General features: G+C 46.0%; 1 protein-coding gene across 1 annotated transcript in view; it reads left to right on the top strand.

Moving 5' to 3' along the window:
* The first annotated feature begins 1,235 nt into the window (after positions 1-1,235).
* Positions 1,236-16,259, top strand: part of PTPRJ (protein tyrosine phosphatase receptor type J) — a 79,255-nt gene continuing 64,231 nt past the window's right edge. Inside the window, exon 1 of the mRNA XM_082318014.1 lies at positions 1,236-1,372. Coding sequence (XP_082174140.1) covers positions 1,298-1,372 — 75 coding nt within the window. The 5' untranslated portion in view covers positions 1,236-1,297. The remainder of the gene's footprint in view (positions 1,373-16,259) is intronic.

Here is a 16,259-nt window from a genome sequence, read left to right as displayed (position 1 = left end):
AAAGTGTAGAAAAGGTAGTTTTATCAATGGTTTTTGTATAGTGTTTATTTCTTTGTTTGAACGCATCCTAACAATTTTAAAGTACTTTTCTGAAGTAATTCTCTGTTTCTTACAAATCTTATTGCTACAAAGGGGTGCCCCCACACTGTTCATCTAGCTCCCAGTGTAAGCCTCAGCCTCCCAAACAGGAAGGTATGCACATGCCCTTATTCTGGGGAGTCTTCCCATGGACTCCTGTGGAAATAGCTGCTTCCATAATGCTATGCATATGTTTTGAGGGCTCAGGGAAGACAAGGAAATTACAAACATGTGAGCTCAAAACTTTTGAGAAAATGAAGACTGCCAGTGTTTCCATAATTAAAGATATGCTATGTAAACTGACCCTGTCTCTCCTTTTCCCTTACCCAAGATGAATGAAATGTGAAACAGCGCATTAAGCCTGGGAAGTAAGTTAAGGTTATAAAAGTGATTGCATTTGATGATGTCATGTCCTTTTTGATGACATGGATAAAACATGTCCAAACCAGTGCCTGGAAAGGGACAGGACTTTTTGGGGGGACTGGCTGGGGGTGGTGAATGGTGCAATAAGCAGAGCCACTCACCGCGGCACAACCACGATCCCCTGCTCCGGGCCCGGCAGCCCTTTGCCCCCGCCCGCGGCCCCGGGGGGCGGCGTAGGGCCGCGGCCGCCGCAGGGGAGGGCGGTGCAGGCCCCCCCGAGGCCAGGCTTAACTTCGTTTTACCACCGACCCTTCTGCGTCTCGCCCGCCCCCGAGCACCGTCCCGGGGCCGGGGCGGGCGGCGGGGCGCCCCCCGCGGCGCCGCTTCCTCCGGGGGCGCGCACGGAGGCCGGGAAACTTTCGGAGGGAGCCACTTCCTCGCCCGGCCAGGCGGGGGGAGATGTCAGATGCCGGGAAGGAGGGGTGAAGGCGGGGAAGCGCCGGCCGCAGCCCCCGCGCCCGCTGCAGGACGGCCATTTAAGCCCTGGGCGAGGGGCCGGCGGGAGCGGCGGCGGAGGGAGGTGACCGGACCGGCCCTCCCGCGGCCGGCTGTTCCGCTCGGCGCCTCACTCCGCCCCGCGCAGGGCTTCCCCCGCGGCGGCTCCGGCTCCAGCCACCCGCCTTTCCAGTCAGGGAGCGCTAGAGGGAGCGGCGGGAGGGTGAGGTGTCGCCGCCTGGGAGGGCGGCGAAGGGGTGGGACGCCGGGCGGTGCGGGGCGCGCAGCCCGGCCATGTCTCCGGGGGAGGCGGCGTCGGGCTGAGCGGCCGTGCGCGCAGCGGGGAGCGCTCTCCGCCACCATGAGGCGGCTGCAGCTGCCCCTGCCCTGCCTGCTGCTGCCGCCGCTGCTGCTGCTGCTGCTGCTGCCGGCCGAGGTGAGACCGGGCGCGGGGGACGGAGTAGGGCGCGGGAGGCGGGGGGTCCGCCGCGGCCGGGGTCCGCCGCGGCCGCCGTCCGCCGCACCTGCCCCCGCCGGGAGCTGCCCTGGCGGCGGCGCCCGCCGCTCCCCGGGGAGGCGTGGGGCCGGCGGGGCAGGTGTGCGGCCGGGGCTCGGGCTTTGTCCCGCAGCGGCTCCGCCGGTGCCGCCCGGGCAGGGAAGGAGAGGCTGGCGGGGGGCCGCGGCGTGGCCCGGCGGAGGCGGCGCTCACCTGGGGCGGCCGCCGGCGGCATCCCCGGGGCCTCGGCCTCCGCCCGCCCTTTGGGGGTCTGAACCCCGCCTGGCGTAGCGTGGGGGGCGACCGCTGGCCGGCGCCGGCGGGGATGTGGTGGGAGTAGGACCCTGTGGCACAGCCGCGTGGCTCCGTTCGGGGCGTGAGGCAGCCCCGCTTGTTTACCTCGCTAAAAGCCTCCTTAGGTAGAGCAGGGACGGCTCCGGTCTCCCCACTGAGTATTGTAGCCTGCCCTCGTCGCGTCGCTGCTGGTTAATTAGTAATACGTTATTTGTACATTGCCCGTGCTGGTGGTACGCATCACCCACTGGCTTACAGCCTTCAGGAGCGATGTGGAGTTTTCACGGGAAAATCCTGCTGTGGTGCGCAGAGAGCGGACCTGGTGGTATAGGGCCGCAGGTCAACAGGAGGCCTCTGCCAACACACTCGTGTTTCAGGCCTCCCTCTGTGCCCGAGCGCGTTGCGTGATGTTCTTCCAAGAACACCTTTCAGTGATGTAAATCAAAATCAATTGCCAGGTGACCCACTCGTCGCATGCTGGCGTAGACTTTCACCCCGTGTTTCTCTCAGCTGATAGCTTCCTAGCGTTCCCATAGGAGCGCTTCGTGACTGCTGTGAACTCTAATGTTTTGGGGCTTGCTGAACTCTGCTTCTAGACGTACCTGCTTGGCTTCTCTGCCTCAATGGTTTCTGCTACAGAAGCATGAATGTGTGTTGGTGTGGACCAAGGTGCTCCGTGATCTCTGGTGACAGTTCTGCCTGGCCTGTGTTTCAGTCCCACCATGAGAGCTGCAGAGCAGAACTATACCACTGCTTTAAATTTGTAACTATTTTTTCCTTATCTTACATTGGCACCAGCTTGTGATTATGGCCAATGGCTATTGTAGACCTTTGCTTCCTCTTCCTTTTGTGTCTCATTCAGTTTGGGGTACCTTGCAGTGTTTTGTTGTTTCATTTCTGTTTGCTCTTGTACCAAGCCTAGGTTTAAAAATCTCTTCTGAATAAGAACTAAGACTGAGTCGGGAATCAAAGTACTCCAGCATTTTGGAAAAGCTCATGGCAGGCCTAGGTTGTCCTTGGGTATGGCCTTGCAGGCTCACACAGGCAAGTGGAGCCTTGTGTGGGCATGTGGCTTGCATTGACTTCTCTTCCTTGAAGCAGAGGAGCCTTTGTGTGAGGATCTGCCAGCCATGACCTCTATTGTTTGTAGTTTTTCTTCTCAAGCAGGGTATGAAATCTTGTGCCGTAATGATCTACTTTTTCTGTAAGTCTGGCTCTTAATTGGTGTCTAGTATGATAAATAATAATAAAAAAATTGGACCCTCTCCTCAATTACATGTTGTTACATTTATGCATTCATCATCTTGGGGTCCAGCTGCACACCCCACCCCTGTGGGACCCTCGAGTAGGTCCTGTCATCCTCTGATAGCATCAGAGCTCCCATCAACATACTACAGGACACAGGTCAAATGTGCAGATTTTGGTGTGGCTCTCAATTTCAGGTGGATGCTCCCCAGCTCATGGTGTCGTGGTCTGAAAACTCGGAAGACTACAGTTTTTGGCGGTCTCAGTTGTGACTTTAGGTGTACCTGTGAATGTGAATTCTGGTGCAAGGAAGTCTCCGTTCACCAGATCTCTTAACTGATGCTGGTCAGCACCTTGTGGAGTTTTGAACATTAGAAGCATTTGTGTGACCTAAAGAGGGAGATGGGGGGAAAGGCCCCTTAGGAGCTTTTTCCTTAGAGGAATAGGATGTAAACCAAGTCCTTGCTGATGGTGTGCTTCTGCAAATTGTTCACTCATTTGAAGTCGCTAAATTTCAGTGTGGCCACTTGTGCCGGGTAGGGGGGATAACTCGTGAGAAAAGTGTTATGTTTATATAGCCTATTAATGCTAGCAATAAGGGTGCAGAATAAAGCCTTGCTTGGAGGGAATGCTTGCTCTAAGCACAGTGGTCTTGTTGCCTGTTCCAAGTAGTGTTCACATGGTCTTACCCTCTAAAAATCAGGATGGTCCCTAATAGGGAACAATTTTGCTCTTTGCGGTGGGTTCTTTGCACAGGTTAAGGCAGATGTCGGAGTTGTCCAGTGTCGTTCATGGTGTGGCATGTGTGCAGGTATGGGGACATTGCCTGGGACTACCTGGTGAGGTATGTAGCTGGTGTAAGAAGACGACAGCAGCTGGCAAGACTGTCAGGCATGTGGCATGAGCTGGACTTTGTGCGTTGCCGGTAAGAGCTATTGCACCTTGTCTACGGTCTCCCTGCCGTCCCATGAGAGGAAAGGCAGTGAGTCGGGTGGAAGCAGCTCTTGACGGGATCTGGCCTCCGCCATTGCCTTTTAGACAAGTGTGGGGTTGGTAAGGGGACAGTGCTCCTAACACAGATAGTGTTGTCACCCCGAACACACGTGAGGGCTGGGAAACATCCCGAGCTGTGGAATGGCTGTGTCATGGCAGCTCCTGGGTGGTGTGACAGGCATATGATCTTTCTCTGGCGTCTTTTACTCAAGGATAAGCATCTTCCTTATTTTTAATGAATTACAACATAGTGGGCAAGGTCGGAGTTGTTAAAAAACAAGCTTTGCTGTGTGTTTTTTATGGGAGCTAGCGACTTGAGAATGATCGTGTTAGTGATATGACAACATAACATCTACTACTCAAGAGCAACGGACTTTTGAGCTCCAGTGTTTGTGTGCTTGTTTTGACGCTTAGAATTATAAATGCCTTTTATGTGGACCTAATAGCTTGTTCTTACAGCTTGTTCCATGCACAGAACTCCTACTGATACTGAGAGTCGATTATATAGGATTATGACTTAATTACTGATCTGAATTTCCAGCTGAGGAGTTTAAATGGAGCACCATCAGATCTAAAATGTGGGCTTGCCATGTGTGTGTGTTGCATGTCAGTTAATTTCTGATATATATTGGTCACTGTTAATCATCCTTGTTGATTCTTCTCTTGTATGGTACTCTAAATTTCAGTTTGTGAAGTTATTCTTGGTAATCTTCAGCACATGAAAGAAAAAAAAAAGTTAAAAGTAAGTACTATTTAACAAAAATATTTTGCAAATACTTTGTGACATACGTCTACATACAGCTCATTTAGAGCTTTTAAAAAGGATAAAGCTTAAGAAATGTGAGGTTCCCTTGCTGCTACTGTAAATACACTTTCAGGGTAAAACCTTTAACGACTGCCATTATAAACACAGGTAATGGGCATCGCTGATCTGGAGACCTGAGGAGGCCTGGACTTAAGCAGCATAGACCAGAAAGGGAAGCTGTGGCTGTGAAATGAGTTTGCTTGTGTTGGAGGAGCTTGGAAATATACTTCTCAATTGTCAGGACAAGTTATTTTTCTGTGATGACTGACAGTTGATGCTGAAGTGCAAAGGCTTTCATTTTTATTTAACACTGCAACACAGGTTAATTTCACGTGCTTCTTTATGTCCATTACAAGAACACACAACACAAACACCTTCTGCAGTACTCAATAGATGCTTTGTTTTCAACGTGGCGTGGATGTTCCTTAGCTTCATAGGCTGACTGCACACTGCAGCACACTCAGATGGTTTCCAGTACTTTGATTTTTAGTCTCCAGACAGCAACACACAACAAAATATCTTCTTCTGCATGTTTGAGATCAGAATTCAGGCCCACAGTGGAAATGTTGTCTGTGCAAACAGCCACGCTATTATTAGTACTTCCTCAATTATGTGAGCTACATGCAAGTCTTTGTTGAGGATTTTCATGGCATGTAAATTTTTTTGGTTGGAGTTTCTAAATATGAGAGAGAGAGAAATTGCTACTGTTATAAAATCTTTGGTTGTTTATTGTGTAGGGCATAATCCATATAATTTTAATTTATGCATTTCCTTCTTCCTACTAGAATTACAGTGTATCATAGAGTGAGCATTTCAACAATGTTAGAGAGTGGTTGGGGACTGGGAATTTGATGTTTGTAGGTACGAAGCCTGTTTCATGTCATTTACTTGGGTTTTTTGCTTGCTTACTTGAAAGAAGATTCCCGATATGAGCAAAGGAGAAAAAAGCTATTAAAACAGTCAGTGGCTGCACATCTGGTTGTTAGCCTGATGTGACTGCTTTTAGTTAGACTCCAAAATTTGAGTGTAAATAGTACCTTGAACATCATGAAAGGTCGCTGGAAGTGTAGGAGGAGCTAGTTGAATTTTCTCTAGCAGGGAGGGCCTACTGCTCTGTAGGAAGGGGAGAGTGAAAGAGAGCCTTGCCTTAAATGGAGCCATCAGTAGGAAATTAACTTTCTGCAGGAGATGACTGTGCAGGGGAGGACTTTAATTGTGGGGGAAAAAGACAACTAAGTGTAGGTGAGCATGTGCTAATATGAAATGTTAGAAAGCAACGTGTGGGGGGGAAAGAGTGATCAGGCATGTGCAGGAAGAGAAGAATAGAACAGATGTGCTGCTCTGGAAGGCTGCACCAGGGCTTTTCTCTAAGTGCTTTCCAGCTGTTCCCAAATGTATCTGCACATAAACAGGCCTCCTGGGGCTATTAATTGAAAATTCCAGGAGAAAATCCAAGATTAAATGGGAAAGGTATTTCTGTAATCCAGCAAAGAATGGACACGTACATGTGGTCCAACCAGAGCTGGATCAATAAACTTGTGGCCTCATTTAGTTATCTTCTATGCCATTCATGGGCATTTAGTAGAAAAGACAGGGCAACACAGAGTAATGTTCCTATCTTTCTGTAAATGTTGTTGATATTTGGCATGTCACTGAATGTAGTTAAGGTTATTTTCCAGCCATCACCAGGAAATTAGAAGAATCCCTCGGTATTAGAAACCACACAGTCCAACCGTCACTCTTTTCCCCCTGTGATTTATCTGAGACACCTAGGGCCACATATGAAAGCCTCTTTTTCCACCTGTAGAAATGTAATGGGAGAAAAGGAAGCTGTGCTTTTAACTGCATCTCAGAACAGAGGAAATTGTGCCTGCAGCTACAAACGGAGGAAGGAATGATGTTGGCATCTGCTGTGGTACCAGACCTATGGGGTCTGTCACTGAACTTGGCTTTATGTGGTGCTTCAAACCCAGTTGGTATGTGTGGGGAAGAGGGCTAAGGCCTGTGTTTGATGTGAGTCCCGCTTTGAGGAGGAGAAGGGACCACTGGAAGGATTACCTTTAAGCTCTCCTAGTCAATGCCTAGAAATCCCTTTCTCTCCAGTGCTGCACATCTGCTTGCTCTTGGTTTGCTTTTCCTATTCTTCTTGTACCTCCCATTTGTTTGGTACGCTTCTGACTTTCCTCATTCTTTCGTACAGTTTTAGCCAAAGTAAACAAGTAAAAGAAGTATCTAGTATGTCATTGGTAAGTTCCTAATGCGTGCAAAGTTTTTGTTGTGTACTGCATCTGGGATTCTACTTTAGGCTTTAGAATGTGGGGGTTTTTTTAAATGTTGGGTTGGTGTTTTGTTTATTGGAAAGACTTCGTGGTTTTTCGGTTGATTGGTTTGACTTTGTCGTGTGCAGGAGAATGCCATCTACATACCGTAGTACTGTTTTCTGTTTACTGCGCACCATATGGTCCAGGGATTGAGTATAAGGAATAATTTGTGTGAACTTCACCCCTATTTCCCCCATTGAAGGTAAGAAATTTCTGCTTCTGAGACTACAAAATCATCAAGTAAAGACTTGAATATCAGGTCCGGAGCTTTATTGTAAATTATAGTCTGTGTATTGTAGCCTGGTAAGCAGATGCCGCCTCTTATCATATCTGTGTTGGAGGCTGTGGGTGTTTGAGAAAGGGCGAGGGTGACATCTGGACATGGCTCTGAGTGGGTCTCTTCTGCACCTGAAGGTGCTGGAGCCCTCTCTCCTGTCACAGCCCAGGTGAGAGGAGAGACTTAAGTGCCTGGGAGCTTTTCCTTGTTAGGATTTTATAGTTTGTATCTAAAACACAGCTGGCTCTGTGATTAGATGCTTTCTCAGATTAATTCCTTACTTCCTTTTGGCGATATTTTGATAGGGTTTTTTTGAATGCTAGCTTGCAAGGAGTTGGGTTGAACCTAGCTAGCCTGAATGGGAGTGCTCCCTAAAGAGGGGTTATTTGTGCAAACCAGCTTTTTAGAAGCCTAGCCTGTCCGTGGTCATTGGGGGATCATAGCTTGGCATGTTCTGACCGGTTTAAATGCATATTTAAAAGCCTCTGCTTTTACAAGTTCAGTGGGATTTTTTTTTTTTTTTTTTTAAATAGAGTGTGTCAACATGAATCATTCATGGGTTTAGGACAGCCTGGTAGATGCGTGGTAAGATAGGGGACTTTACATACCTCTATGAAGACTCCTAGCCAAGGTTATGATGTTACGTGTCTTGCTCTGTTTGCTGATGGCTCGTCTCTACCATGGCTCTGGAGGGTGTTTTCTCACAGGAATGCTGGGGACTTGTTTCTGCATTCCTCATCATGGTGGAGCTTAGGCTGAGCTTTCTCTCATTATTTCATAGAATCATTTAGGTTGGAAAAGACCCTTAAGATCATCAAGTCCAACTGTTAACCTAGCACTGCCAAGTCCACCACTAAACCATGTCCCTAAAAAAACATTTCCTCTTGTGCGCTTGGATTCTGTTAAGTTACAGCATTTTTAATAAGCTTCCTTGTTTATTTTCTTATACACGTACATGAACAGGTCACCGCTGGCAAGTCTATTTCTACATATCTGCTTCTGACTCCTCATTTTTAAATTACAATTTCTACCAACTCTGTCCCTGGAAATAAGGAGAGAGCCGTGCAAAGGGCGGGTGGGTGCCCAGCCAGAGGCTTGGCTTGGGAGCACTATATTGCCTCACAAGACAGGAGGATGCTGCAAAGGATGGGGCAGCAGGCTGTGGCCAGAGAAAGGTGCAGCTTTGTTTTGGGGCAGGCCAGCCTACGTATGCAGCAAAGCATGGGACCATCTGTGATATTACAGACTGTGGAAGCTTCCTGCTGCCTCCCTCTAGTGCTTGTTGTGCCTGCCATGTCAATAGTCCCTGCAGATAAATGGAGGTTGCTTCTTTTTGCTGCCTGTCCTCCCCAGGGTTTCCTCATGCCCAAAGTGGGTCAGCCAGCTGATTCCCAGAGCATTCACTTGAAACTTTGAACTTAATTTTGCCAAAGATGTCATTATACAGAGGGGCAAAGCGGAAAATTGCGGGTTCATTTAGTTAGCTTCATCGGGCCGCAGCCTGTATCAGCTGAAGGACAGATGACTTGTTAGTTACTGTCTGAATTCACAGTCAGAGGGATTGCATCTTTGTCTTTATTTGTCTAAATTTGCTCTGCTGCTTGGCTTTGTGCAAGGTGGCCTGTGTGTTTTAAAGTGGAAAGGGCAGGGAGGATGCTAGAGTGGTAAATAGTGTCCAGCTGAAAATAGAAGAGGCCTCCACCACTAGCGACATCTGAAACGGGAAGAGTGGCCCTGATTGTAAAGGGGACCAGTTTTCTGTGCTGGCAGGGATTTGGGGCAAATGACCTCTCTCTGAGACCAAGATGTAGCTTTGGCTGAGAAAGAGAAGGGCCTCCACCATTACCCTCTGGGATGCAGGTGAAAGAAATGCACGTTAGTAGTTTCACTGTAGCAGAAAGTAGCAGTGTGGAACTATCAAAAGAGATTGACTCAGCTTTGCCAGTGGTTTTATTACAATATTAGGAGTGCCATGGTTTCAGTGTACTTTTTAAACATTAAGATGTGACTTGTTATGAAAACCAGTGTGAAGGGAAAAAATGGGTGCTCGTGGCTGGCATCAAATTTACATATGCAAAATTGTATTGTGTTAATAAGGGAGTTTAGGGTTTTCCTCCTTTTGTGATCATGCACAGTTGTCTTCTCTGATTCTGCAGGAACTTTATGTACTTACAAATGCCTCAAACCGAGGGGGAGATAAAATGAACGGTGATAAATTGGTAGGGTCCTCTTAGGTCATCAAATTTTGTTTTCTTTAATCATTTTTCTCCAGTGAAAGCAGATACGGGAATTCTAATGTCTTCTTGACGCTGCACATACTGTAATTGCCCATTTATAACCAAATTTGGATTTGGGGAGTTGACAGCTCATGGCTTTCCTGCTACATGACTTATGCTTTCTAAATTCTAGTGTTCTCTGTCTCCTTGCAGGATCAGCCACTTCTTATAGTACTAGGCTTGGAGTTCAATAGCAATAAAAACGTACTTGTTCTGGTCAATTCCAATGCAATTTTTTTCTAAAGTAGGCTGTGCTTGGTTAACTGAGGTCTTTGACAGTTTCACCTTCTATGGATTTATACTTTTTTTTTTTTGTAAAGGAGAAACAGAAAAAGTGTAGCCACAGTATCCTTCCCACAGTCTTTGTAAATGTGTACCTTCAAGGGGGGGAAAAAAAGGGGGGGGACGACCCACCTCTTTCTTTGGGGAAGTTAATTTTCTTTGGTTCAGTTTGCATAATTCTTTGAGGGGAATTCACCTCTAGGGTCTAGTTCCGTGCACCTAGGCACCAGGGAGAAATAAACAGCCCAGCTTTGAGGTCAGGATCTGGCCTTTTTAGCTGGCATACGGTGGACGCCACAGACACAGGCCTGGTATTTTAAACTCAGAGTTTCCAATAGATGTTGTATCTGACAGCTGAAGAAAGGAGACTGACATACTCTCTCATGAGATAAAGGGGCAGCACTAACATCTGCAGAATGAAAATACTTTCTTTTTCTTTTTTTCAGTATCTCTCTGCAGTTCAAACCTATTTCTGGAAATATTTCTGAGACGGAAGAAAAAAAGTGGGAAGATTTTGTGAAAGTTTGTTTTGCATTTTTTTTGAAGTGACTAATAGACTAGCCAGTTATTCTTTCTAATGAACCTTGTACTAGTTTTAGGACTCTTCTTACAACCAACTGAAAAAATGAATTTCATTGGTACTATTAAGTTGAACGTGTTCACTTGAATGATCAGTTATAAATTAAATGTATGGCTGCATCCATGTTAAAATAATTGAAACTATCTCTAAGTACATGCAAAGCATTGGTAGATATTGGCATTGTGAATGTGTTAACTGAAATCCAATTTTAAGGCATAATTATGGGAAAGGACAAGGCTGTAAGATCTGGAATTAGATAAGTTGGCCCTTTGTCCTTTAATCTCCATAACAATGCAGGTAATTGTATGTATATAATAAATCTCAACAATACTCTCCTTTGTCCCTATTAAAGGAAAGAAAACTTTCCTTTGTCTGTAACTTATCAGGGACTTGCATTTGGAGATGTTAACATTTCTAGGGATAGTTACAAATAAAAAAAGCTAGCCAGCTAACAGAAGCAAATTGAAAAAGAATATTTTTTTATGTGTTGAATCTATTTGGAAACAGGCATCTTTTCCAGCTTAACAGTTACAGATGAAATATTGTTACAAAGTGTTTAGCTGTTTCTTCATAAAATGAGACTTTAATGGCCAATGTCCTCCAGCACCATGTCTGTGCATTTTTATCTTCTTGTTGTCTTTCTCCAGTTGTAATGATTTCTCATTATTGCTGAAAGGTAGTTGATCTAAAATATAAATATCTTAACATGACGTATTTTTTTTATGTGGATTTGAGACCGTGTAATGAAATTATAATTGCTTCTGTGCTTTTATTGTGAGTGTGTGCCTGATTCCTCTGTGGCATTGTAATTTCTGATCTCTGCTATATACTGGTAGTAAAAGATCCACATTAAAGAAGCTAATAATTAGCTGTCTATATTCATGAAATTGAAAGGTTAAAATGCTTGAAAAAAGCAGCTGTATCCTTAACTAACTTTATAATCACATAACCTGCTTTAAAAAAAAAAAAAAAAAAAAATTAAAAAATCCCCCCAACCAGGCATTATATGCTTCTGATGATTAAAGCATATAATTAGTTTATTATACTCTGTATTAAATGGACTTTCTTTTTCTTTTTTGTCTGCAATATTTTGCAAAGTACTGACACTGCTAGTGAGAGTCTATGTGCTGAGCTCTAGCCAGCAGCAAATATTTGCAGGTGGATGCAATATCTGGAACAGCCTTAAGCAGTACTCATTTCCCAATACTACAAGACAGACCTACAATATGTGGTTTAACTGGTATTTAACTATTGTCTTCTGACTCAGCCCTCATACTTTTAAATGCATCTGTTCAACTATTTCCTGGTTCAGTGTGCGAAGCATAACGTTGCAGGAGGAGTGAGCAGAAGGCCAGAGCTGCTAATTATTTACTGCAGAGTGTACTTTTCCCTCTTCTCCACTCCAGTGATCTCCTGGTAATGGAGCCTAGTTCTCTTTATGGTGAAATTGGTTGGGACTTCATTTAAGAGGTGCAAATAAAATAGTTCTCTTCTAAATTTCTGAAAGTTTGAGCAGGCTACAACCACCACCCCCCCCACCCCCCCATTTCTCCTTTTCATTCACTTGCACTGCTTTGGGTTTTTTTTGAGTTGCAGGAAGGGACTGCTGTTTCTCCAGCAGCAGTTCTGGGTGATTCACAGAGCAGCCCCTGCTCCATCCTAGCAAACCCCACTGCTTGCTTGCTGTCCTGTTACCAGACAGAAGGTCATTTCTGATAACTTTCACTGTGCCTCACAGTTTATGCTTACATGCAAAATTCTGTGCAGTGCATTTATGGTTTGGCTTGTAAGCAGTGTGTGCAGTGATGCTTCCTATACCTAAGTTTGAGGCTATTGCCGACAACTGACACAGTTGCTACTTTTCATTTATTTTCGAGCTCCTCTTCAAGGTAAGAAGAAGAATAAGTTGCAATGCCTAACTGTGCCAAAGACCAGTTGCCGCAGATGCTGCGAGTCCCCTGCACTCCTCTTCCTGCAAACTGGCTACCCTAGTTGCTTCTGCTCTCTTCTGAACGAATTTTTTTTTTTTTTTTTTTTATTAAAAAAGGGGAGTTGAAAAAGAAAACAGGTATCTCATGTGCAGGTGTTTGTTCAGAGTCATTGCTACATGCAGTATTTGTCACTACTGTCTTCAGATTGCATCAAAGTTAATTCCAGCTATGTTAATCTGAGATTTGCAGTGAAAACTGGTCAACTGAACGTTTTGTCTCCTCCTGTAGAAATGTGTGGAAAAGATAGGAGATAAGATACTGCCAAACTTTGTTTCCCTTTTGAGCAAAGGCCTCTTACTTTTTGCTCTCCTGAAGTCAGATGTTTGCTGCTCCATCTTCCAGCGAGTCTGTAGGACTTCTGAAATCCTGCTAGAGTTTTGAAGATTAAGTTAATGAATGAAAAGTTTTAGGACTTGCAGTAGGTTGTGCTGTCAAGATTTGTCTGAGAACACAGGAGCTGCTCACCTGCAACCCCTCAGATCTTCTCTTCACACTTTCCTCCCCCTTGTTGCACCGGTTGTGTTTTGTGACCTGGAGGTTGTAAATGCCATGGCACGTTGTGCATTCGTACATGGCTAGCACTAAGGAATCTTGATGGGGTTAGGACCTCTGGCAATGACCTCAAAAAAGAAATCTTTCTCAGTCGCCAGGTGCATGTAGGAAGTCAACATGGTGCCTCACTATATCTGTCTCCACCAGGATTTGCTTCTGCTCACAAACTGTGTCAAAAATGAGAGCTGGAGGGGGAAAAACGATTCCCTCACACAACTTCCTCTATTTTGTGAATACAGTATTCCTTTTTGGTCATGAATGGGTTATAAATCAGACAAAAGCTGGGTTGTGGGGTCTCATCCCTTTCTTCTCTAAGTGAATTGGTTAATTCTTGGTGGGTTTGTAGATAGGAAAGGCATTCCTTACATCAGGCACAGATGGGGAAGGGTTTCTTGTGCTGTGAGATAGACATTCACCTCTAGACACAGGGCAGCCTGTGGTAAACCACTCGAGTGCTCGGGAAAAGGGGATAGGAGCGTGATTGAGGCAGTACAAAACCTTGGCAGGCATTTACAGGACAGCAAATTTCATCCTGGATGCTTGGCGTGTCATGGAGCAAGTCCGAGTTGTGAAACAGCTACTCAGAGCAAGCGGGGGCAGTGAGAGGGATCGGGATGCTAGGGAGCAAACTACCTCCGACCCTACGAAGGGATGGTACATGGCTTTGCAGATCCTGTTGAGAAATAGGGCTAAAGATAACACCAGTTATATTGAAATGGTGCAAAAATCAGTATGCTAGTAAAATGTCTGCTTTGTAAATGGCTACCATCGGGCTGTTCAAGCTCCAAACGGTGTGTATTGCACATAACTGAAACTCGGTTGTTCCCTTTGTGCAGCAAATGCTTCTTTTTGCTGAGGGAGAAAAGCCATAGTTTGTTTCTGGATGTCCCATAGTGTAGTGACTGGTCTTGTGGGCAGTCTGTGGTTTGTATGTATTGGGTGGTGTTTGGTGGACTCTAATTTGAGATGTTCCTATCCCTGCTTTAATGCAGTGAAGGGAGCTAAATGAGAACCGTGTGTGGGTACGGCTGAGGAGGACATGGAAAAGCAAGCGTACGAGAGGCTAACTGAGTTTGGGGCGTAAGCACTCTTTCATCATGTCCATCTCTATGAAACCAAAAGCAAAGACAAGTTTCTAAAGAAAAGGAAGTAGGTTGTCGGGGGAGGATGTTGAGTAAACACAGAGTGTACATGAGAAGCAAGACAGCAAGACTGCTGCAGCCTACGTAAGTTAGCCGCGTGTATGAACTGTTGAAGCAGTGCCCAAGTATGTGCTGTTTCATTACATAGAGCTGAACCATATTCATCTCTGAAATAAAACTGACCAGGCCACCTCCTTCTTTTTAATTAGATCCTGTTGGGATGAGACATTTCCTGAAATGAGAGAAAGGTAAAATTCACCCCCCCACCCACAGACCTTTGCACACTTGACAGCTGTGATAATATGACACTGTCCCCTGTAATTTGGATACTGCTTAAAAGTGATAGAAGGCATTTCTAGACAGCTAGTATTGAACTTGCAGGCTCTTGCTACGTGAGGCTACCAGCTGTATGCTGCTTACAGTGAGGTGATGATAATCGGTGTCTGCTGATGGTCAAAACTACGATCATTGGAGAGCTTAAGGAGGAGTGAGCCTGTCTGATTCATCTGCTGCACTACACAGTAGCAAAGTCTCCAGTCTCTACAGTTACCGCTATCGAGGGGAGGATGCGATAGGTATTAGTGTTTGCTTATATATATATATACTTCAGGGTATTGCTCAAAGCTCCCTAGCTGAGAGTGGTCTTACCTTGCTTGTTGTTGTGAAAATGCATAGCAAGGCAGTTTCTGTTCTGAAAAGCATGAATGTGTGTTATTTTAGGCATGCACATGTGCAAACACACGGTCTGTATTTAGGGAACATTTCTATGGCAGCAAAATCCATCTCTGAAAAGCTAGGAAGTGTTGGAATTAAAGCTGCCTGTTTGACTTTCATCTGCCCCTTTCCGAAAGATGGAGGCAGGGCCCAGAGTGTGCACTCTCTCCCCCTCACCACGTTTAGCTGCCTTTGCTCAGTGCCAGCCCCCTCATCAGAGGGAGCTGTTGGAGAAGCTTCAGCTTCCCCAGATGCATTTTGCAGTGAAGATGGAGGATGTCCCTGTGCAGCTCCCCCTATACAGCCTTGCCAAGACGTGTGTTCCCTTGCTTTGATTTTGGAGCAGCTTTCAAGCTGAGGTGAGAGCCTGCCCCACTGGGTTGTGGAGGCATTGCAGCTGAGCGGGTGCCTGGTAAGGTGACGCACTGGGTGCCCTGCTGATCTGGATCCTGTCCCGTAGGATCAGCTTCCTGGCTTGACCTTGGACCTACCTCGTTACTACGGACATGGCTGGTGATCCTAACCATGGGCTGGGCCTGGGTGCCGTTCATTGCAGGGCCTGCCGTGCTCATGGCAATGCACCTGTGGCTGCTGGAGCCTCCACCTCCTGCTGTGCTATCCTGCTCAGCCCTGCTCCCCTTTCCCTGCCTTCCTATGCACCTTCCTTATGTGTGTCTTCTGGTTGTCTCACGTAATTTTTCCACGTCCTTCCTCTTCCCCAGTCTCCCTCTCCTTCCATGTATAGGATGGTTAGGGTTACTTACAGAGCATCTTTTAGCGCTTGATTTAGCTTAGTTGTTCTCTAACTAGCTTTATGCTGCATGTATTCCCCTCTGCTCTAGTTCTGCAAGGGCTCCAGTAGGCACAAGTCAATTAGGACTTTTTATTTTGATATCCTGAGCATTTCTGATACATGTAAGTTTTTCCCAGTGATAGGAAAGGCTACCTTAGTGAAGGGAGAACTGAAGGGGTTGGGGGAAGTCCATTTCTTGCCAGACCAGAAGAAGGAAAAAAGGTCAGTGGGGTGTTTAGTAATGGCACAGCAACGGGTTTTCCCTCATTCTAATTTTCTCAATATTTTGAAGCATTTTGGCTCCAACATTTCATAATTAAGTAAGTATATTTAGCCAGATGCTGGCATGTAGTCTTAAAAATTTCCTTCCAGATTGAAACACTTGGGGTAAGTTATGAGCAAATGAAAAGGGGTCTTCTGTTAGGAAACCCTGGGCAATGTCACATTACACCCTGTACTATTACCATTCAGACTTAACTGGTTGGCCTTGATTTTCAGAGCATCGGTGCCTTCCACCCTTTCATACAAAACCGCTCCTCCTACTCCTCCCTCTTGTCTTGCT

This window comes from Platalea leucorodia (genome assembly GCF_965183815.1).
Source record: "Platalea leucorodia genome assembly, chromosome: 7".
Taxonomy (NCBI): Eukaryota; Metazoa; Chordata; class Aves; order Pelecaniformes; family Threskiornithidae; genus Platalea; species Platalea leucorodia.
This window is presented reverse-complemented; position numbering and strand designations above follow the sequence as displayed.